Source organism: Colias eurytheme, chromosome 4 (genome assembly GCF_061535395.1).
Source record: "Colias eurytheme isolate Ceu_HAF_F1 chromosome 4, ilColEury1 Martin Lab GWU primary, whole genome shotgun sequence".
NCBI classification, from domain to species: Eukaryota; Metazoa; Arthropoda; class Insecta; order Lepidoptera; family Pieridae; genus Colias; species Colias eurytheme.
In genome coordinates this window covers 6,551,498-6,575,586 of record NC_142983.1, presented here as the reverse complement: position 1 = coordinate 6,575,586, position 24,089 = coordinate 6,551,498, and the positions used below count along the sequence as shown (strand labels likewise).

The following is a 24,089-nucleotide window of genomic DNA, read 5'->3' as shown; positions in this document are numbered from 1 at the left end:
ACGTGGTAAAATTTTAAATTATTGTTGATTCTGATACCAACGTTTCTCGTGGTAGGTACGTGTATTTTTTTTATGGTACGTGTATTATAAATTGATATTTTTTACGGTCAGACAGGTATTAGACCGCGGGGCCCCCCGAGTCGCGGGGCCCGTAGCATTTGCTACTCTTGCTACGTGGCTAATCCGGCACTGAGGGGACCTAAAAAAGAAATTGTGGGAAACCACGGAACGGATTTTGATGATACTTGTAACTTTGCAGAGATGTTGTAGTTTATATACCAGAACAACACAATACTACTACTACTATACTTGCTTGCCCTCGAGTGAAACAACGGGAAAATAATTTAATATTATATTATTTTTTATTCCATATCCAGATTCCAGTAAGTTTAATTTTTTATTGTAGAAGAGTTGTATCTAATTTTTCATAATATGGTTATCCATGAGGTCCATGGTTATGGGTTTAAAAAAATAACACAATCGAATTTCCAACGTAAATAACTTTATTCAAACTAATGCTATTGAACATCACTAACTGATAAACATTGTACATCTGCAAATATGGATTTTAATAAAATGTTAAAATAGATGATAAGTGATAACTATTTGTTAAAATATTTATACTTACATTTTATTAATATACACAAATTCAACACATTTTATTAATTTAATAAAATACCTACTTAGTACGACAATAAATACCTAATGAAATAAAACATTCTCGCATTAATGTTAATACACAAGACAGTTTATTAAGTATCATAAATAATAATTACCACAATACACAAGCGTCGCAAAACTTTCCGAATAAATCATCTGTACATTTATTTAATATCAAACATAAAATAATTATATGACAGTAAAAAAGCACTGCAAAAATGATATTTATAGTCTATGCAGATAAATGTCAGCATATTATGCCAATAAGCTTATATGTTGCCGAATATCTTTGGTTTACATTATTCAATGTAATGGCGGAATATAAAATCATGTATTTTTGTCATGCAAATAAAACTATACATCACTAATCAATTCACATTCACAGTTATCATAATTTAAGTACAGGGGGAATAATCGTTTGTATTTCATATAAAATAAAAAATTGCACTTAAAAATACGAAAAAAAAATCTAAAAAACAATAAAACGATATATCAGTGGATAATATCTAAAGCATTATGTCTCGCGTGAGGCCATATTTGCAGATGGGCATACTGTTACTCCGTACGAAAATAAAATTCTCAATAAATAAATGTCAAACGCTATTCTTGGTGAGACTTCACACCGTATAACACAATTCCTTACTATAAAAATGATCAACAAACAACTTGCACCTCGCCTAAGAAAGAGTCAAACCATGTATGATGCCGGTGTGCATGTCATGAGATTCGAATGGCTACGATATAATATGTTGCCGCTTGAGCAATAATTCTGAATATATAATATCTTACCTAGCCATGCAGGACTCGCGTGAGGTGGGTTTCGACTAAAATAAGTAAGTATTACAACTAATAAGTTTGTCATATAACTTCACCAAGTGCGTCGTGATTCGTCGCGAATATTAAACTTTACTAACCGTGTATACAGAGAACATTACATTAAATTTTCTAACGCTGAAGAAATTCACATTTTACTCTAGCAATCCGATAACAAATCAACATGAATAATACCTTTTATTTTTCTACAATATACAATTTTATTTTACATAGTTGAGTTGAAGCTTAATACCCGAGTTTGTCAATAAATATATTTTTTTATATAAAGCAACCATTATACGACAGCTAGATTATAAACGCACAATGAACGAAAGCGTAAGTATTCTGCGGTGAAAGCGTTGAATAATAGTAAAATTGTAATCATTCAATTCACATTTGAGTAAAATGTTACATAAAATCTTATACGTATATAATTCAATGTCAACTTAAGCTAAATATAACAGGAGTGGCGAGTGATAGTTATAAAATGTGTTGTAAAAATGAATAGTCTTTAAAGTTACACGACTATCTAATTGTCGCAACGGAATTGCTTCAACATCATGTGAGCCGTGAAGCCCGCTCTATATTGCTTCGTTTGTCACCACTCTAAGGGTCTGTCGTTCACTACGTAACATTGTAAGGGGAACACGGAGATTCTATGAACATTATTGCTCATTTCGATCACATTACCGCTGGAAATAGGTAGGGCTTAAGATAACTGGAGGCACATTTCATCAACCGTTCTTTGAGGAATACAAGGGCAGGGTGAATCAGCCTAAGTCGAACTAGGATAAGCCTACTGTACTAAAAACGACGATAAAGTGCAGCTTCTTCAACAAAGCCTTTGGAACTTTTACAATAGATTAGATTCAATGTGTCCTTGTATTCTTGCTAAGTTGTTTATTTACTAAGGAACAGACATCGCACTTTGTATCGACCTTGCACATTTCATGTGGTTATGAAAAGTAAATAGCATTTGTTAAAATAGTAATTAAAATGGTTGTCGGTCGCGTTCAGGTACTCGTATATTAAGTGCGGTTTCATTCTTTAGTAGTCCTCACGACGCAATGCGCTGATAGACTTTTTAATACTGTCAATAATTTGTTTTGCTTTCTCTCTACTTATTTAGGAAATTTTAACAAATTCGAAAACTACGTAAATAAGTTTTGAGACAAATACGTGACATCTAGGTGACGCAATCTATTTCAAACAATTTATGATTTTCAGGGATCAAAGCTATAATTTATAATGCCATCTCAATGGATGTTAAACACTTAACATTATTGATTCAATAAATAATAAATAAGTAAAAATTTCTCTAAAATATCCCTAGTGTTATATAAAATACAATCATGAATGTTTAGTATCAGTGCTTCACTTTACCACGCAGGCAAAAAGTGGAAGAACACTTCAGCACAAACAATCTTAAAAATAGAAATATTGTAAAAAAAAACTTGTTACGAAATTATATTCTGGCGCGTCAAGTAATCATTACAACACAAAAAGTCATCACAATGAACAAACACGTAACATTCACGATTGTACCTATACACACATTCACACATGTACGCGTGTAGTACAATGTTTGAAATTGGAATCAGCGCCACCTAGTGCCACGTTTGCGCAACCATCAGTCTGTCAGCGCGCGTCGCGGCGTGCGGACGTGTATGGCAGCTGGGGCTCTACAGCGGGTCGCGGCGCGGCACCCACACGGTGGGCCCGCTCTCCGCTGCTATCACCGCCTTCACCTTCGCGTATATTTCTTCTGGCGTGTCTCCCGTCACCACAGCTGTAATGGGTACAAATGAATTAATAAATGCTTAAATGCTTGGCCGTGTCTAGTCTGTTATTTATCATAAACTAGCTTTCCGCCCGCGGCATTGCCCGCTTTGTCTAAAAATTAATATAAAACCCTTCCCTTTATGTAACAACTCTATAAAAAAAAAACAACAAAATCCATTACGTACTTCTCAAGCATACGATAATATAAAAATAAATGAGCTAATTACTATCTAAGTTTTATGTAAAAAAAAAAACATACCAGTAAAATATTCAGCAAACTCTTGCTCCATTTTCAAAGCGCGTTCGTACGTCTTTTTCGCTTGATCTTCAGTCATTCGTTTTGTCATTTCCCTAAAAAATAACATATTTTGTTATTTCTTCGCTTTTAATTAGTCAATTATTTTATGAAATATAAAAAAAGTAACTTACATTATAGATTCTACGCTCTTTGGTTTAATAAATATGGCAATCGGGTAAAGTTGCGCCACTTGTAACCTTTTTATGGCATTTCCGCTTACATCTAAAATGCAGTGTTTACCCTGAAATAAAATAAAATGTCATTTATAAAACGACCTATAATACCCAATATCGGGTAAGTTTTGCTAAAAATAGAAACCGTTTTCAATTATATTTTAGTTTCAATAAATTTCATTCAAGCGTATCAGTTAATATTCAATCTATTCCTACACCAAACACATTTCAATATAACAAAAAAAGACGGGTTGCACTCAGGGAGCGCCGGCAGAAGTGAAAACTTGATTATTAACGTTGAGCATGTTTGATATTTTGGAATGGTCTTACGCTTTTTCGATCAGGTCACGTGTCCTGACGCGAGTTTAAGATTTTATACCCATTACAGAAAAAGTGCTCAACGCCGCTAAAGAAGTTTTCACTTCAATAACAAAAAAAATTGTTTGTTAAATCTTTATTTCGGCTGTAGCTTACCTTCTCAGCAACCTCCCTCACAGACGCGACGGACGTCCCATACAAGTTCTCATTGTACTGCCCCGCCTCAATAAACAGGTGGTTCTGTATGTCCCTCTCCATTTGCTCGCGGCTCGCGACGAAGTGGTAGTCGCGCCCGTCCACCTCGTAGTCGCGTCGCGGTCGTGTCGTGTCTGGAACGTTGATTGTTAAAGTGATAACGTTTTTAAAATCGTTTTAGTCGGGTGACATGTTCAGAAACTTGTGTCACACCAAAACCTCACGAGCGCGATCGCAGGTATAACGAGAGAGAGACGGACCGATCTCCCGTCTCATCTCGAGCGCTGCCACCAATAAGACGTAATCACGTAAACATCTCGATCGTAAACCTACTTTACAAACAACCAATTTTTTTTATGTACTAGATTTCCGCCCGCGGCTTCGCCCGCGTTTTCAAAGGAAAACCCGCATAGTTCCCGTTCCCGTGGGATTTCTGGGATAAAACCTATCCTATGTGTTAATCCAAGTTACCCTCTATATGTGTGTTAATTTCATTGTAATCGGTTCAGTAGTTTTTACGTGAAAGAGTAACAAACATCCATACATCCATACTTACAAACTTTCGCCTTTATAATAGTAGTAGGATATGAATGTCGAGTTTTGATCGGGCTTGTAAATTATTTTTTGGCACTTCACATTAACATGATAAATTATTTACACATAACTAGAAGCAATAATTATGCAATAATTTAGTCTTAAGAAGAGCATTGATCTCATCGGAGGTAATTTATTTTTTAATACTTATCAAACTTTGATGGATGTATCTATTTAAGTTTAAAAAATTATTTGTGGCGATTTTAAAGAGGTGTTTGTTCATTTGTCACTTAGTTAAAAAAGCCCAGGAAAATGTCCTAATATATCCAAGGTTTTGGGTAAAAATATATTCTACTCACTATCACCCATCATCATGAAAATGATATAATGTGTCTACTGTCTAGATCAAAATTTAGTTTTTAATTTTTATATACATATATAAATATGACACCGCGTCACTATACATATTAATTAAGTTTATTTGTATTACACATTATACTCACGAGGCACACAGCTGCCAAACTTGTCCGGGAACTCCGATATGAGGTCGTCGTTGATTCTATCTTTCAACGGGCCGAGTATTATGACCGGTCTCGTGTACGTGATGGTCAACTGTTGTACCGTCTCGTATGACAACACATTCTCATCTTGGCCTGGAAATAGTATTTTATATTAGCATTTAGCACAGTACTAATAAAGAAACTTGAGGGACTCTAGAATGCGATTAGTTGTCTATAATGCGTTTGGATCGACGTGATAGTTATTTGTGAACTATGTAAATGACACAGCTGTAAGGTCACTAAACGCGATATAGTTCAATTCGTTCAAGCAATTTCCATTCGCTCGATTTCAATTTCATAAAGGTATTCAAAAGCCCTCCTTACATTTTAATAAGAAGAAGTAGCGTGCACTTCTAATTCTCAAACAGATGGTGTTCTAACTCTTACGTGTGCATAAAAATCATACTTAAACAATTGAGTTATCAAACGTTTATTTATTAAAAGTTATATTGGTAACTCAACGGTATTACTCTACAGTCTCCGTATAAATATAACAAGCTAAACTGTTTATCACTAATCTAATAAACTCTAAATTCTAAGACTAAAAGATTATTCGAAAAAGTATTACAAAATCGCCCTTACCTCACTCTAAACTAAGTAAATATGAACGATAATTAAATAGATACATAAATACATATTAAATATTCTCATCAATAAACAATTTGTATACAATAATAAATAAATGTCTATCTGCCTATCGAACAACGTTAAAAGTGCTTTACATAACATCATGCTCGCATAAAGTATATCAACTATTGTAAATTATCATAGCGTACAACCAATAATATTAAAGACAATCGTCAACATAGATCGTAGCGAAAGCTCGAAACGAGCGGAACACTGCAATAAAAAGCGTAAATACAAAGCGATATAATATAGCGCTAGACCGATGCGGCGCGGGCGAGTGAAGTGAAGCGAGAGCACACTCGCGGATGGGATGGATGATGCGCGTGAGCGGCGGCATGCGGGCGGCGTGCCCTCGGGTGCTTCCAGTGGCCCTCTCCCTCCGCGACTTACGTCTAAGCCTCCGTTACTAACCCGCCCGAGGCGGACCCCCCCCCCCCCCGTTATAAAAGTAAAAAACCAACTAAACATAAACAAATAATAAGAAAATCGAGTGTTATTGAAATGAAAACTACGTTTCTAATTGATGATCATAACCAGAATGCGGGAGGTAAGGTAACGGCTACTGCACTCGCAAGCTACGCCTCACTCCCAAAACTTACTCTCGTCCTCGAGATATATGAGCGTTATCTCCTCCATCATGGGAAGTTCCACTCGGTACAAGATTTCTCCTATACGTAGAAAAATTAACGTTATATACATTTAGAAATAGTTTTACATTTTGAGATGAATCCGAACTAGGGAATGAGCCTACACCAAAGAGAGTGAAATGGACATATCATTTAATTGACTATATTTCTTTCCTTTCCTTCCTTTACTGTCTGTTGCCGTTCTTTATGCATAGCGTTACTGAGCTCGAAGATCAAATTGAGGCACATCATTTTTAAATAAACCTCGAACTGGTTCCAAAAATTTCCGTGACTAGGAAGCAAAGCCTATTATGGCAATTAAGGATCGATATATTTTTTCGCGAGAGAACTTGAAAAATTATTTTTTATTATTTGAGGAATATCTTGTTACGAGGACTGGTCAAGAGAATTTTCCGAGCCAGTTTTAGGCATAAAGGCTTAACATAGATGTACATTGCAAAACGTTTAAGGCAACTAGAAGCACGGGACGGCGGCCGGACGAGTGTCAAACCAATCCGTGTGCTTGCGACCCAGTATTGTATGACGTAACTACAACATTTATGGCAAGGAAATAAATCGTAAAACTATACGACAACCACACAGCCGTAAGCCACGCACATATAAAAAAGCCAAAACTATTCAATGTTCATTCGACGATGTTCTACATTTTTTTTTTCATTTTTTTCCCATTTTTTTTTTGTAAAGAATAGTATTAAATTTGCTAATACGGTTGTGTGGTACTGAAACAAATAGCTAAACTTGAACGTAATAACAACGTCTATGTACGCAACACGCTCGTCGTGACTCCGTGTATTATAGTATTATTTGACAAGCAACAAATGCGTCAATTTTAGACTAATCTTCTATATAATTAATTGCGAATTATGAAGCACCTCCATGCTCTTCAAGATACACTACAAGCGTTAATGTACTCACACATATCCAGAACAATTTTGTTTAACAATCCGAGGTAAAAACCAATTCACTAAATACATTAGATAAATTTACTATATAATCGAATAAATATTTGAGAGATATATGTGTCGGTTTTGATAAATATTCATACGAATGTATATACGATATAATGATTAGTCCTCTGCCTTATGAATACATAATAAAATACAATATATCAATACTATATTATGGAATAAATGATGTACAGTCAGAAGCATAAATATATTACCATTTGCAAATTAGCAAAAATATCTGTCATAAGAACGGGTTCAATAATATCTGTCTGCCCGTATACAGCAAAAATATCTGACATTAGTAGGCAGCATAATAAAGTGGCATCAAAATTATATGACGAAAATGTAGAGCAAATAATTGTGACAACCTCTCGAAGCATAAATATGTGACGTCACCTAGGAGGCATTAATATCTGACACAATTTTATATTTATGTATTGTAAAATATAATTGATTCCTCACAAAAAGCATAAATATGTGACACTAGCTTTCCGCCCACGGCTTCGCCTGCGTTTTCACAGAAATACAGCATAGTTCCCGTTCCCGTGGGAATTTTGGGATAAAACCTATAAATATGTGTTAACCCAAGTTACCCTTTATATGTCTGCTAAATTTCATTGTAATCGGTTCAGTAGTATTTGCGTGAAAAAGTAACAAACACACACATACACATCTTAACAAACTTTCGCATTTATAATACTAGATTAGTAGGATAGGAAGTAGGATTATAGTAGGACTAGTAGGATAAGATAGGATAGATAGGATTTTAAAAAGGCCAAACGTTTTTTTATTGAATTAGTGTTTTGTATTTTGCTGGGGTAAGAATATGAACAAAAGACACATTATATTTTGTAAATATTTTTTATTTAAATGAAATTACGATAATATGATAACTTGTCATAATTTTCGATACTCAATAAAATAATAGCAATATTATAGGTAAATGAAAATGAATAACGGAGCAATCGTGTCAAACGCCGCTAACGTCAAATATAACAAAACAATTTTTAAATAATACACGAAGGTTACACTGAACCTTCAAATAAAATAGATCTACCCAAGTGGGTATTCATATAAGTATATTTTGTCATGATATTATGATATCCTTCTAATATTATAAATGCGAAAGTTCGTGAGTATCATGTAAGGATGTTTGTTACTCTTTCACACAAATAAAAGACAAAACAATGGAATTTGGCACACACATAGAAGGTAACTTGGATTAACGCTTATGAGAGCTTTTATCCTGGAAATCCGACAGGAACGGAAACTATGCGTGTTTTTCTTTGAAAACGCGGGCGAAGCCGCGGGTGTTAAGCTAGTAGGATATAATATCTAGACATACAATATGTAGTATACAACGACGGCACATATTAATTAATATGGTAATCATGTTTTAAAACAACGTGGTTAAAATAAAATTTATTTATTTAATATTAATTCAATATTAAATTGGAAATAAAATTGTGTCAGATATTATTGCTTCCTAGTTGATGTCACATATTTATGCTTTTTGTGTGGAATCAACGCAAAATACAGAAATATAAAATTGTGTCAGATATTATTGCCACCTAGTTGGTGTCACATATTTATGCTTTGAGTGAGGAATCGATGCAAAATACAGAAATATAAAATTGTGTCAGATATTATTGCTTCGTAGTTGATGTCACATATTTATGCTTTTTGTGAGGAATCGATGCAAAATACAGAAATATGCAATTGAGTCAGATATTATTGCCACCTAGTTGGTGTCACATATTTATGCTTTGTGTGAGGAATCGATGCAAAATACAGAAATATGAAATTGTGTCAGATATTATTGCTTCCTAGTTGATGTCACATATTTATGCTTTTTGTGTGGAATCAACGCAAAATACAGAAATATAAAATTGTGTCATATATTACTGCCACCTAGTTGGTGTCACATATTTATGCTTTGTGTGAGGAATCGAAGCAAAATAAAGAAATATGAAATTGTGTCAGATATTATTGCTTCCTAGTTGATGTCACATATTTATGCTTTTTGTGAGGAATCGATGCAAAATACAGAAATATGCAATTGTGTCAGATATTATTGCCACCTAGTTGGTGTCACACATTTATGCTTTGTGTGAGGAATCGATGCAAAATACAGAAATATGAAATTGTGTCAGATATTATTGCTTCCTAGTTGATGTCACATATTTATGCTTTTTGTGAGGAATCGATGCAAAATACAGAAATATGCAATTGTGTCAGATATTATTGCCACCTAGTTGGTGTCACATATTTATGCTTTGTGTGAGGAATCGATGCAAAATACAGAAATATGAAATTGTGTCAGATATTATTGCTTCCTAGTTGATGTCACATATTTATGCCGTGAACGGGAACTATGCGGTATTTCTGTGAAAACGCAGGCGAAGCCGCGGGCGGAAAGCTAGTGTCACATATTTATGCTTTTTGTGAGGAATCAATTATATTTTCAAATACAGAAATATAAAATTGTGTCAGATATTATTGCCTCCTAGGTGACGTCACATATTTATGCTTCGAGAGGTTGTCACAATTATTTGCTCTACATTTTCGTCATATAATTTTGATGCCACTTTATTATGCTGCCTAATAATGTCAGATATTTTTGCTGTATACGGGCAGACAGATATTATTGAATTTGTTCTAGTGACAGATATTTTTGCACATCGCCCCCTAGGCATATATTATTGCTCGTGACTGTACATTTGATTTAGAGATATTACTTAGACCCAGAAGTTATATAATATTCATTGTTAGAAAAGCGAAAAACTCAATATATATAATAAATAAAACCTCCATACAGTGATTATAATATTAGCAGCCGCATGAAAATAAATTGCGTATTGTAACGACATAATCTTATCGATCTTTGCCATTTAATTCAATTACGGTATTCAAAAAGACAATTTAAAACTAAACTCTAGATAAGAAATTACTACTGGTGCAGGTTAAGGGCTATAAAAAGGTGACTATGAACAAATCATTATTTACCGATTAATTATAAACTACCTTACCCAACAGAAAAAAAATCTAAATACAAAGTTCATCTTTCATTAAGTTTTAACTGAATCTCTTATATGATTTTATCAATAAAACCTATTCATAAAAAAATTCACCTAATTAAGCTAACTTCACGTACATTTTGAACATACTGACCAAAATTTTTCATTCTGCCAATTTTTCACAAAATACATGTTTTTATCACATGCAGCAGTAATTTAACCAATTTTTTACACACATCATTTGTAACAATATAAGAAATTGATAATAAAACTAGCTTTCCGCCCGCGGCTTCGCCTGCATTTTCAAAGATAAACCCGCATAGTTCCCGTTCCCGTGGGATTTCCGGGATAAAACTTATCCTATAATCCAAGTTACCCTCAATATGTGTGTTTAATGTCATTGTAATCGGTTCAGTAGTTTTTGTGTGAAAGAGTAACAAACATCCATACATCCATACTTACAAACTTTCGCCTTTATAATAGTAGTAGGATTGATAATAATAAAGTAAATTCGGCATCAGATCGATAAGAGAACGTCCTACGACAGGAGCGAAGTAGCGAAGTGACCAATAAGGGAGTGCACTCACCGTCCGCGTTCGCGTCCTCTTGCGTGTAACAAAGCATGAAAGCTGGAACAAAACCGGTTACCCGTTTTTATACATGAACATTTACAATTTATTTGTTCATTATAGTTCAATTTATTACTATATTGTGTCTAGTTTTGGGTAGAAAAATACAATTTGAAATTTAATTCATTATTTGTGAAACTATTGGTGGTGTTTCTACCCTATTATTTTAGAACTGATATTGATGAAAGTAATCAAGAAATTTGTGCCATACTAGAAATTTTTTTATCCTACGATTCTGCTTCTAAAGCTGTTACAATTTTTTCTATAAGTACTATTATCGTTTTCATTTTCAAAAACTTTTCTATTTACAAATTTTGTCACATCCACATAATCAATTTTATTAAGTTTATTCTTAATATTTATTTTCGATACTTTATCCAAAGCGTGCGGCATAGATAATAGTGATATAATAGAGCTTGTACTTACGCTCTTGGTCCGAGCCATCTTCAGACTTGCCGTCCTCCCGACTCTTCATGAAGGGGAACTTTCTGCTGAACGACAGAGTTTTCTTTTTCCTTTCGAGCGTGGATTGACTCTGGAATTTTATTATTCTATATTAGCTATCCTGTCGTTAAAAACAATTAGAGCGTGTGTGCCGAGCACACGTGTCAGAAGCGAAACTTCTTTGGCAAGATTCAAAGATAAAATCGTCGCCTTACTCCATGACGTGACGGTATTGCCATGAAATTTTACTCTCAATGCGCCTAAAGAAGTTTCACTTCAAACATTCAAGCTGGGAAAAGTACATTTTTAGGTTCTTGATCATTATTCGACTGTAAGCCTTATTATATAAGTGTTTTACAAGGTATAGGATGAAAGTTCAATTATACATAATTATATCTGTTCTGATTAAATCCGCTTTTATTATTAATCAGGTATGAGTGCACACATGTGGAAGCCTGATTGTAGTCTGATTCAAACTTGACACGAATATAAAAACTAATAGCGTAAATGCAATAATACTAATAACGACAAGGCCTTGACTTGATTTACATGCACCTGTGTTGAGTGTGTTCTCTACAAAATCCCCTTCTTTGTTTATATATTTTCTTTAATCCTACTTATATTATTTATACAAAAGATTGTGAGTACGGACGGGTTTTTGTTGCTCTTTCACTAAAAAAAACCACTGGACAGATTTGGTAAGCACATGAGCTTGAGCTATATGTACATACTTAATTGTTAATTTTGCCCGCGGGTTCGTCCGCGGTTGTAACCGCGAGACAGCTTGTCAAAGAAGTTTCACTTCTGACACGTGTACTAGGCACACAGTTTTATTTCTTTGCGTAACGGATCTTCCATTAATGTATAAATTTAATTCAATAAAGGATAATTTATTTATTTCAAACATACCGTGGATACAGGCGTCCCTTGTCCCTGGAACTTGACTTGTCGATCTCTTGCCCTTTGCTTTCGTTCCCAGCGTCGTTTCGAAGGTATTATGCCGATCGCTTCCGGGTCTGTGCTGTCTAGCCGCCTGCTTGTTGATAGCAATGTTAATATATAGGTTAGTTAAAGGGTTAATAGTTTTTTAATACAACAATTAATGTATACAAGAGGAAGTGTTAGTCACATCTATACTAATATTATAAAGCTGAAGAGTTTGTTTGTTTGTTTTAACGCGCTAATCTCGGGAACTACTGGTCCGATTTGAAAAATTCTTTTGGTGTTAAATAGCTCACTTTTCCAGGAAGGCTATAGGCTATATACCATCACGCTACGACCAACAGGAGAGGAGCCACGGGGGTGAAACCGCGCGGAGCGGCTAGTTATTTATAATTCAAGAAATTGCTGAACCAATTTTTATAATAACTGATAAATTAAAATAGAAATACAAAATAAAAAATAACATAGTAGTCAATAATGAAGTACTATAGACGAAAATATGTTACAAAACGAATTTAGTTTAAATTAAATTGTAGTACTTAAAACAAATTGTATTTTTACTATTATTAGATTAAGATTAATTATTTATAAAGATACACAATCAAGCTATTATTAAATAACTTATTTATAGAAAATGTTAATCACATTACCACTATCGTGGTAGCCGATGCTACACTATTTCATTCATTGTTTGCTTAATTACATTATGGAAATACTAAGTAGAATAGAGATGTATTGCGAATAAATATATAATGTATAATTGAGTAATAAAATGTATATCCTTATTAATATTTTAAATGTTTGTTATTTTTACTAGACATATATATGTAGTATAAAAACTAAAACCTGTCCAGGATTCGAATAAAATTTTACAATAAAATAGGTCATCAGAATAACACATGAGCTATACAAATAATAGATTTTGCCGGTATAGCTAGTTAGTTACAATAATCCTACTACTATAAGGCGAAAGTTTGTAAGTATGGATGTTTGTTACTCTTTCACGTAAAAACTACTGAACCGATTACAATGAAATTTAGCACACATATAGATGGTAGCTTAGATTAACACAGGATAGGTTTTATCCCGGAAATCCCACGGGAACGGGAATTATTCGGGGTTTTCTTTGAAAACGCGGGCGAAGCCGCGGGCGGAAAGCTAGTAATTATATAATGAAATACCTGGCTTGCCACCACTCGTCGTCCGACGCGTTGGTGACATGCAGAATGTCGCCATATCGGAACGGCAAGCCTCTTGATGGAAGCCCGTCATCTCGTATGGGATCATAGTCAAATAGTGCTCTGAAAGTTTGTAAAAAAAATAGTTGTTTGTAAATCGAGATTTACGATCGAGATGTTTACGTGATAACGTCTTATTGGTGGCAGGGCTCGAGATGAGACGGGAGATCTGTCCGACTCTCTCTCGTATACCTGCGATCGCGCTCGTGAGGTTTTGGTGTGACACAGGTTTCTGAACATGTCACCCGACTAAAACGATTTTAAAAACGTTATCACGTTAAAAATATAATTTCGCACATTTTTTTGTTATAATTAAAATTTTGCTTATACCAATTTGCAGAAGTACTATTTATATTATCACAATGTGAATAGATACTCACAATAATCGTAAATTTTCTTCAAAATATTATTTCAATAAAAAAATAAAAATTAAATTAAAAATTAAGCCTACGTTTTTGGACGGCATAGTTACGTGCCTATTTAACTAGGCGACTTTCTCTTAGTAGAAAGCAAGTCAGCTTACTACAAGGCTCATTAAAGCAATGGCAAACATTATATAACTTTATAATAAATAGAGAATAATTTAATTAATAAAATAAAAATAGAGATACATACCTTACATAGAGCGATCGTTTTTGTGACGTTCGCAACAGCGTGTGGTGTTGTTTTAATTCATTAATACGAGCTTCGAATTTGTTGTATTCCTGTGGCCTGTACACTACAGTTAACTTAACATTTTGTCCCGTACTCTGTAAAAAGGAGAGTAAATTAATAAAGATATCACGATATTATACAATAGTAGGTTCAATTTAATTATAGGTTAAAAAAAGTTTTTGAACAATAGAATTTATTTGTTGTGAATAAAATAATAGTAAAAAAATGTTATAAAATGATATTTTTTATTTTTAAATAGTTAAAACCTAAAAAAAATACTAATAGTTTTTACATATTAATTATGCACAATGTTGAAGCATTATTCACAAAACGGTGCCTTGGTTAAACTCGATTTTCTAGCACTCAAGGTTTACATGGTATGATGGTATTATCTTATTAAGTAAGGTGGAAAGCAAATACTATAAGCAAGAATTTTAACCGCTCATTTACGAATGGAATTCCAAACACATTGAATTATTCATGAGAATTTGAAGCAAGTCCATAAATAATAAACACATTATTTGTCACGTAAATTTCGAAACTGATAACTATCAAAAGCGTAGGTTTTACACACACGCGTACATAATAAAAAAATCACGAATTTAACTTTGTTAATGGGTAATCAGAGTAAATTCACTCACACAGTCGCCTCCGTGCATATCGCGTGACTAATACTGACCAAATACGTATTGTTATAAGCGATGGCAATCGATTATGACGCAATGCGTAAAGAGGTATTTACATATGGTTTCTTTAAATGACAAATATGATTTATGAATTATTTATAGCTCATAGTACATGACATGTAAACAAGTTTTTTTAAACATCCATTTAATATGTTAATGTTATTATAGGTGTGTACTGTTAGTTTTGCGCATTTGACTATGATATGTTGGTTAACGGTAAAGCGGAATTAAGATAACTGTTATAATATCTTGGCATCTATCTAAACTATTTGCTTAAGAGCACAAGTTAAGGAAATCCTTTTTCATACTCTATTTAATTAAATAGCATAGATAATTTATATGTAAATATATTTTTTGTAACATTTAATCCTGATCATTAATTATGTATATCTCTTCAAGTTTTTTAATGTAATTATATGTGTTGTTTATTTTTTTTCTACAGATTTTTTTTCAATATTTAGTATATTTTTTTATTGAAATATATGATCTAAGTACTTATAAACAAAATCAATTTCTAAAACTAAATCAATTAAAAAAAAATCCAACGATAAACCAGTGTGCACAAGCCTTTACCTTGAGCGCCTTAGCCACTTGCTCGTGCGTAGCATGCGTAATGTCGTTGACAGTTTGCAAGCGATCTCCGTATCGTAGTTGCCCTACACGGTTTGCGTAGCCCTCAGCTAGCAAGGGCCCTAATCAACAAACCATTGTGCAAAAGCCCTAACCTTGAGTTCCTGAGCAATTTGCTCGTGCGTAGCATGCTTAATGTCTTTATCGTTGATAGTTTGTAAGCGATCTCCGCGCCGAAGCTCTAATCAACCAACGATTTTTTTTGAGTTGTATTGTTGGCATGTAGCTGTGTTTTACTGAGGAAGAGGGAACTTCCCTACTACAGGTTTGTGTAACTTAAAAGGGAAGTTCCAAATGTTTGTGACCACTCCACCATGTTGACAAATAAATAAATTGTTTAAATTGAATGTACACAAGCTTACCTTCAGCGCCTTAGCCGCCTGTTCGTGCGTCGCGTGCGTTATATCCGTATCGTTGACCGCTAGCAAGCGATCGCCCCGCCTCAGGAGCCCCGAGCGCTCCGCGGGGCCCCCGGCGAGGAGGAACGACACGTATATCCCGTGGCCGTCCTCCCCGCCGACGATGTTGAAGCCGAGCCCCTGGGGCCCCTTCTCGAGCTCCACCGCGCGGGGCTCCTCGGGCCCGTCGGTCGCGTCCTCGCGCCGCAGCGAGTTGCTCGTGCTCGAAGTGGGACACGCTGCAATCATGTTTTCCTTTATAAATTGTGTAAAGTAACGGCACAAATGCGCGTATTGAAGTTTCTAACATCGTTCTTTAATAACACTCCACAAACAGGATTTATGGTCAGTTTCGGAACTCCGAGTAATGAAAACAAAAAGCAAAATTATATACTACTAGCTTTCCGCCCGCGGCTTCGCCCGCATTTTCAATGAAAAACCGGCATAGTTCCCGTTCCCGTGGGATTTCCGGGATAAAACCTATCCTATGTGTTATTCTGATGTATAAGCTATATTGTGGTAAAGTTTCATTCAAATCCATTCAGTAGTTTTTACGTGAAAGAGTAACAAACATCCATACATACAAACTTTCGCCTTTATAATAGTAGTAAGATTGTGTAAAGGTACAGAACAAATGCACGCGCGTATTGCAGTTTCTAACATCGTTCTTTAATAACTCTCCACAAACAGGATTTATGGTCAGTTTCGGAACTCCGAGTATTGACTGAATAAAGTGAGTGTAAAAATGAAAACAAAAAGCAAAATTATATACTATTATACTTTTTATGCAAATAAGAACAAACAATAGTTGGATTTGCATAAGCGGAATTTTTCGCATCAACCAGAGTGGATACTTTTTTTTCCTATTTTCTATCCACGGTAATGTAGTGTAAGATTTGCAACATCTTAATTAAATGCTTTTTAAAATCAAGCATTCAGAGCTATAATAAAAAGTTCATATTCTATGATCTCATCACCATAAAATCTATACTAATATTATAAAGCTGAAGAGTTTGTTTGTTTGTTTGAACGCGCTAATCTCGGGAACTACTGGTCCGATTTGAAAAATTCTTTCGGTGTTAGATAGCCCATTTATCGAGGAAGGTTATAGGCTATATATCATCACGCTACGACCAACAGGGGAGGAGCCACGGGGGTGAAACCGCGCGGAGCAGCTAGTATAATATATTATACAAAAACTCAAAAAACATTTATTTATTTATTTTATTTATTTTATTTAATTTCTAGAGCTCATCACAATTAAAATAGGTACTCACGTGTATTCGCCCTAGACGTTCTCGGCGATGGTTGACCGTGCCTTGGTCCAGGAACTAACACCAGCAGCACCCTCTCGCCGGACGCTTTCAACGCAGCCACTGCGTCTTCGTGCGTCACATTGTCGAGGTTCACGTCGCCTTTCTGATAATTGAAAAACGATTAGTGTATTGTCTATTAGTCTACATGACAGTTATAAAGAGGAAGATTTGCTCTTTTAAATGTTAATAATACGTTAACAAAAAACTTCGTGTTACTTGGAAAACGTATTTCAATAAAAGAAAGCTTCATTACTCCTAATAGACATGTAGTATAATATTATGTTTGTTAAATTTTTATCTCAGTTAAATAGTTCAACAACAGGTTAAGCCCGGGTGAATTTTTAATTTTCAGATGTTTTACACACACCCTCTAGTCACAAAACTTGCATTATTGGATAAACACAACAAATATTCAACTCCAAAGCTTCTGTTGGCCAAGGAAAATGTGATTTATTGAAGGTAGACTCTACAAATTGTCTGCCTTCAATAAATCATACATGAATATTCACAGGACAATGAAACAGATAGAGATATGCATATTCTTGCACACAACACAACAACAAACACAACACAACACAAAAACAACACTTGAACATTTCAAGTGTTGTTAACAATATAGATAGTAAAGGTTATCTTTCAAAGCCCATTTCAATCAGCTGATTATTGATTATATTTCTAACCATGATTAAAATTAAAATAACTTATTAGCACTAATTAAAATAGCCTTCAGGATTCATATTAACACAATGTAAAGCCAGTAAAAAAAGTATTGTATGTATTTCTATGATAGCAATAGATTTTGAAATCCTTAAGTTCAATATAAGGTTTTACCTTCAATTAACATTTGCATACATTAAAATAATACAAATAAGAAACAATGTGAATCAGAAACATCAAGTATCTGTTTTTAAAATATGTTTGTTCCTTATGTAAAAGTCATAATAACAATGCTCACTGAAATAACTCATTAATAATAAAAACATCAATTAAATAATTTGTCATGTTTTTGCAGATAAACATAAAATATATTTCAAAGATAATTAACATTTGGATTTATATTATAAGTTAAATACTTTGCAACTTTTAAAATAAAATAAAATTGTATTACTATAAGTTCCATCCACTAGAGAAAAATTTATTGTTGTGAATAATATAATACTTACAGATGTATTCTTGACCATTAACAGTTTATCGCCGACCCTCAATCTGCCGTCTCTATGCGCCGCTCCACCGGCCATTATTTTAGTGACATATATCCCATTGTCTCCAGGTATGTGTTGGTTGCCAAGACCACCCGCTATGCTGAATCCCAACCCAGCACCACCCTTAACCAATTCAATTTCCACTGCCTCCTCTTTATTAGATATTTGTGACACGCTCAAAAGGTCCTCCGTCCCTCGACGTTTTACTTTCTGTGAAAGAAAAATTTATTAGTGTGTGCGTCGCTTTAACCATTCTCAATTTGAATGCAAACTATGACTTACCAGTCGCACCGTGCTGCCAGCCTTTTTTAACGCGTCTACTGCTTCTGCATGCGTCACATTCTCCACATTTGTGTCGTTAACCTAAATACATCGCAAAAATTATACCAGAGGTTACTATGAGTTATGTACAATAGATAACATTTTTTGCTGTATTGTACTATTGTTAAATGATAATGATGGCACAAGTGCTAATTTGTGATTAAATTAAAAATTGTACCAGTTGGCTGAAGATGTAAAATTATTACTGGAATATTATATACAACTTCAATAAAACATAGAAATTAATTTTATAACCTGTTGAAGCATTTGGAACATGATTATAATCCTACAAAGTTATCTATATAATTATATTATTCTCTATAATGAAGTTTTTTAACTGAAAGTATTCATTTGCGTGAAAAATATTTTTTTGCGTTGGATAGTGGATTTATCAATGTTATATGACATCACAGTACCACCTGCACCAGTGGAAGCTCCAGAGAAGCAATGAAAAATGTATCAAAAATTTTGCTTTTAAAAACAGACATAGCTGCAAGGTTCAGCCTATTTATTGAATATATTTAATACTAGCTGTGCCCGCGACTTCGTCCGCGTGGAATAGTGACTGCATAGTAGTTACTACTTAACACACAATTATTGAGTAAACACGTACTATCATATACAACTAAATAATTATAAGTAGGTACTTACACATTATTATAAAGTTAAGAAATAAAATAAATAATAACACAAAAGAACTGTTAGTAAAATTTATTACTAAACTGAGCTATAAAACTTAGGTACAGAAGAGTTTAAAATTTCCAGGATGTGGTTATTCTCCCGCTCCCATATTCCTTCTACTTTCACAGACTTTCAACTTTTCCCTTTCACCCGTAGTAAATGGCAGAACCGATTTTGATCTAAACCATATCTAATCATACCTATATATTATGTACATGTCATATCCTTTCGTTTGGTACTCCATTTGGATTATTTATCCCCACTATCACCCCTAAGGTGCCCTATTAAATGGATGAACCGATTTTGATTAAATATGCCTCATCATACTTCTCACGTCAGGTCATGCCCTTTCATTTGATATGCCACTTGGGTATATTATTTGACAACTTTTATTCCCACTTTTATACCTATATCCAATAAATGGATGAACCAATTTTGATAAAATATGTCTTATTGTACTTTACACGTCATGTCTTTCATAAGATAAGTCACTTGAGTATATTTGATAAAATTTATTTATTTATTCCCACTTTAACCCCTATATCAAATAAATGGATGAACCGATTTTGATATAATTTGACTTGTTGTTTCTGACAGGTCGTCTTTTTTCATTTGATATAGGTATGTATCACTTGGGTATAACAGACAACATTCGTTTTTTTCATTCCCACTTTTACCCCTCTATATATAATAAATGGATGAACCGATTTTGATTAAATACCTATGCCTCATTATACTTCTCACGTCAGGTCATGCCCTTTCATTTGATATGCCACTTGGGTATATTCGACAACTTTTATTCCCACTTTTATACCTACATATTATATCCAATAAATGGATGAACCAATTTTGATAAAATATTATGTCTTATTGTACTTTACACGTCATGTCTTTCATTAGATACGTCACTTGAGTATATTTGATAAAATTTATTTATTTATTCCCACTTTAACCCCTATATCAAATAAATTGATGAAACGATTTTGATATTTAATTTGACTTGTTGTTTCTGATAGGTCGTCTTTTTTCATTTGATATATTATCACTTGGGTATAACCTACATTAACAACTAACATTCGTGTTTTTCATTCCCACTTACCCCTATATAATATAATAAACAACTAATGTAACAAAAAAACGCATCTATTATTCGTATTACCCGTTAGCGAGCTACGGTGGCACAGACAGACACGCAATACACACATAGCGGACATAACACCCCTCTTTTTGCGTCGGGGGTTAAAAATATAATACCTACGACATAATTTCAAAGACCATATACATAGAAAATTTACCTAGTAAGTAACCATAATGCTATTTGTGCAGGTTTTAGACTTATGAGCAAAAATCTAAATAAAGGTCCTTTGACCCCCCTACTACCCCCTCAGCATAACCACCCCCCCCCCCCACGCTTGGTGAATTTCGATATGATCATCTGGACATGTCAAGGAATAACTTTAGCGTATAATTTACGTAATAAAGTAATTCATGTATAGAATGCCTTAGCAAATGTTCGCTGTGATTACTTAAATGGTCATAACTTTTTTATTTATGAACCGATTGACATGAAATAAACGCTAAATGTTAAATGAAGATTACCACAATATATTAGTGGAAACCGCATCTAAATCGGATAAGCCGTTTCTGAGATTAGCGTGTTCAAACATACAGACAAACAGACAAACCGACAAACAGACAAACAGACAAACAGACAAACAGACAAAAATTTTTTTAACAACAGTTTTGGGTTTGGGATCGATTTAGTAATAACCCCTGCTAATTTTTTTTTACATATTTTCATTGTACAGACACCACTTTTCTAGAGTTTTATTATATGTATTGATTTATAAAACTAGTGTATAACAGAAACATCAATTTATCTTGTTAAAAAGCAAAAATAATCTTACTTGTAATATAGCATCATTAATTTGTAATTGGCTAGCTGCAGCGGCTCCACCAGGAATGAGCTTAGTGACGTAAATATGTGGATCTTCAGCTACGTGGGGATTGTCTGAGCCACCAGCAATACTGAACCCCAGGCCAGCACCACCCGCTCGGGAAAGCACTACAGTTAAGTACTGATAGCCATCATCACCCATCACTGCACCACCTTCGATACCATTTACCTGTAACTTTAGTAGAAACCAAATTAATCAAAATTAGTCAATGTTTTAAATTTTAATTAATTACAAGAAAGTGGAATTATACATAAACAGTATGATAAAAACTTTTATTTATACATTGTATTGGAATGTATGTAAACAATTATTAAAAATGTTATTTAACTTATAACACACTGATTCATATTAATTGGAAGCCAAACAAAACAAGATGTTTCTTGATTGATATTTAGCCAGTCTAATTGATACCATCAATTGAAAGCATGCTAAGTGATCAAACCATTTAACGCAAATTACTTTTGACTCAGTATTGATAAAGAATTAAATTCTTCAATAAGAATTTATTATATTTAAAACATAACAATAACTAACAATTTGTTAAACCTAGTATTTTCCTTACATGATAATTATAATATGATATACATGACATATGAAGTTATGTTTATATTTACCTGCTTCATTTCTGGTGTTGTAACATGAGCCTGCAAGGAAATCAGTCAATGTCATAAATATTGTAAACAAATAGCAAACGTACCAGTATTGCATACCATGGCAACACTTGGTCTTGCAAGTTGCATGTTACTGATCAATTATTAGTATTAGTAGAATTAACACGAAAACATGTATGTAATTAATAAATTATTATGTATCACAAACATATTAATTATAAGGTTAATAATTTAGCTGTATTTACAAAATTATAATAACCAAGTTATGAATTACTATATAATAGTTTTTATATAAATACATTATTACACATTCTATTACGTTATCACCTATATCAGTTATGTAAAACACATTATCAGATGAATTTTTAAAACTTATGGTTTCTAAAAGATTGGCTATCAATTCAATAACAAGCTAAGACATAATATTAAATTTGGTATTACAATATCATGAAGTGATATTGAAGGCATGGTATTTGAATTAACTCACATCACATTAGTTGTGAAGTTAACGTCTATCTAATACACTTCACTGTGAGCTTTATCTATTAGCATATACATGTGAATTTAATTGATATAGTATGAGCATTGTGAATAAATAAATATAGTATTTTTCATGGCCAACTGTAGTACCATAAGCCTACTCACCGTGTCAAGATTAAATAAAGATGAAACTTTTCGAAGGAATCCATTATGGGTTTTTTTCTTCCGTCTTTCAGTCATTTTGTTGACCAAGTGTGCATAGCCCTCTGAACTTCAATTTTATTGCACTACAATATGTACACTGCATGCATTGTTAGTTACACACTTGTGACTGCAGTCAGCATCTTACTGGACGCTCTTCGACATGCACCATTTTCTACCTAGAACCCAGTTCTAACTTACACCAAAAATAAATTGTTTAAGTACACCTCTGCCTAAATTAAAATCCAGCATTTGTTCGTAATCCCTCTGCATAAGCTGGTTATCATGTTAGCTCACTTTAAATTACACCAATCCTTATCTAAGTATTATATATAATACGAGCCGAGCCCTTTTTTGATAGTGATTTTTATTAGGATGTATGCATTTATAGTTAATTGGGTGTTACCAACTTGTGTTCTATGTGGATGGTATGAATGTCAAAGCGATGAAATTAATTAGGTAGAATGTCCGTGTTACGTTATTTACGTGCATGAGATACAACTTTGGTAACATTGAAGAATTGAATGAATTATCTAGCTAGTAACAGCGATTGTTACAAGCAAACTATCTTAGAAGTTGCATTAGTCTCACCAAATGTTTGAAAACGTTCCCAAATTATCAAGAAATTACTAAATGTTTAAAAATAGATTAGTGTACATTATATGGCCTTACTTGAGACGGGTACGAACTAACAGCAGTAGTGTGAATGTCAAAATTTTATGTGCAATAACATTTCACTGGATATTCATTTACGTGCAGTATTCAGGAATTTTAGTTGATGTAGCGTTCACACAACATTGGCACAGTTGTGAAGTTTAACACCACAAATCCACAGATCGAAGAAACGTTAGTGTACATATCGTTGAAAACTAGAACTGTATTGTAGGTTATAAATAGTACTACGAGACGCGAAATACCGCCGTTATAATACCGACCACTTGTTGTAGTTCGGCTACTTCTACGGCTACCTCTATCTACCTTCAAAGACGTCACGTCATCAAAAAGAAACTACCTATTTTAATGAAACCGACTTGCTAGTTGCATAAAATCTGTAAATACGTCTTAACTCGCAATTTTTCCAGAAGATGGCGCTAAAGGCAAAATTCATACGACGCTTCTGAGTTCTG

The 24,089-nt window shown here is 33.8% G+C and overlaps 1 protein-coding gene across 7 annotated transcripts in view; it reads right to left on the bottom strand.

The window, feature by feature from the left end:
• Window positions 1–485: 485 nt before the first annotated feature.
• dlg1 (MAGUK family member discs large 1) overlaps window positions 486–24,089 on the bottom strand; it is a 35,944-nt gene continuing 12,340 nt past the window's right edge. Inside the window, exons 1-18 of one of the 7 annotated variants that reach the window (XM_090120608.1) lie at window positions 23,635–23,973; window positions 22,927–23,141; window positions 22,285–22,314; window positions 21,620–21,844; window positions 18,993–19,073; window positions 18,672–18,920; window positions 17,470–17,611; window positions 16,157–16,431; window positions 14,440–14,573; window positions 13,768–13,887; window positions 12,554–12,680; window positions 11,627–11,735; window positions 11,159–11,200; window positions 5,277–5,426; window positions 4,201–4,373; window positions 3,685–3,794; window positions 3,515–3,606; window positions 486–3,262 (exon numbers count right to left, since the gene is read on the bottom strand). In XM_090120608.1, the coding sequence (XP_089976734.1) occupies window positions 3,156–3,262; window positions 3,515–3,606; window positions 3,685–3,794; window positions 4,201–4,373; window positions 5,277–5,426; window positions 11,159–11,200; window positions 11,627–11,735; window positions 12,554–12,680; window positions 13,768–13,887; window positions 14,440–14,573; window positions 16,157–16,431; window positions 17,470–17,611; window positions 18,672–18,920; window positions 18,993–19,073; window positions 21,620–21,844; window positions 22,285–22,314; window positions 22,927–23,001 (2,241 nt within the window). In that variant the 5' untranslated portion in view covers window positions 23,002–23,141; window positions 23,635–23,973 and the 3' untranslated portion in view covers window positions 486–3,155. Of the gene's footprint in view, window positions 3,263–3,514; window positions 3,607–3,684; window positions 3,795–4,200; window positions 4,374–5,276; window positions 5,427–11,158; window positions 11,201–11,626; window positions 11,736–12,553; window positions 12,681–13,767; window positions 13,888–14,439; window positions 14,574–16,156; window positions 16,432–17,469; window positions 17,612–18,671; window positions 18,921–18,992; window positions 19,074–21,619; window positions 21,845–22,284; window positions 22,315–22,926; window positions 23,159–23,634; window positions 23,974–24,089 lie in introns of those variants that run through there. The other 6 variants (XM_090120609.1, XM_090120611.1, XM_090120612.1 and 3 more) reach the window with 6 other exon arrangements.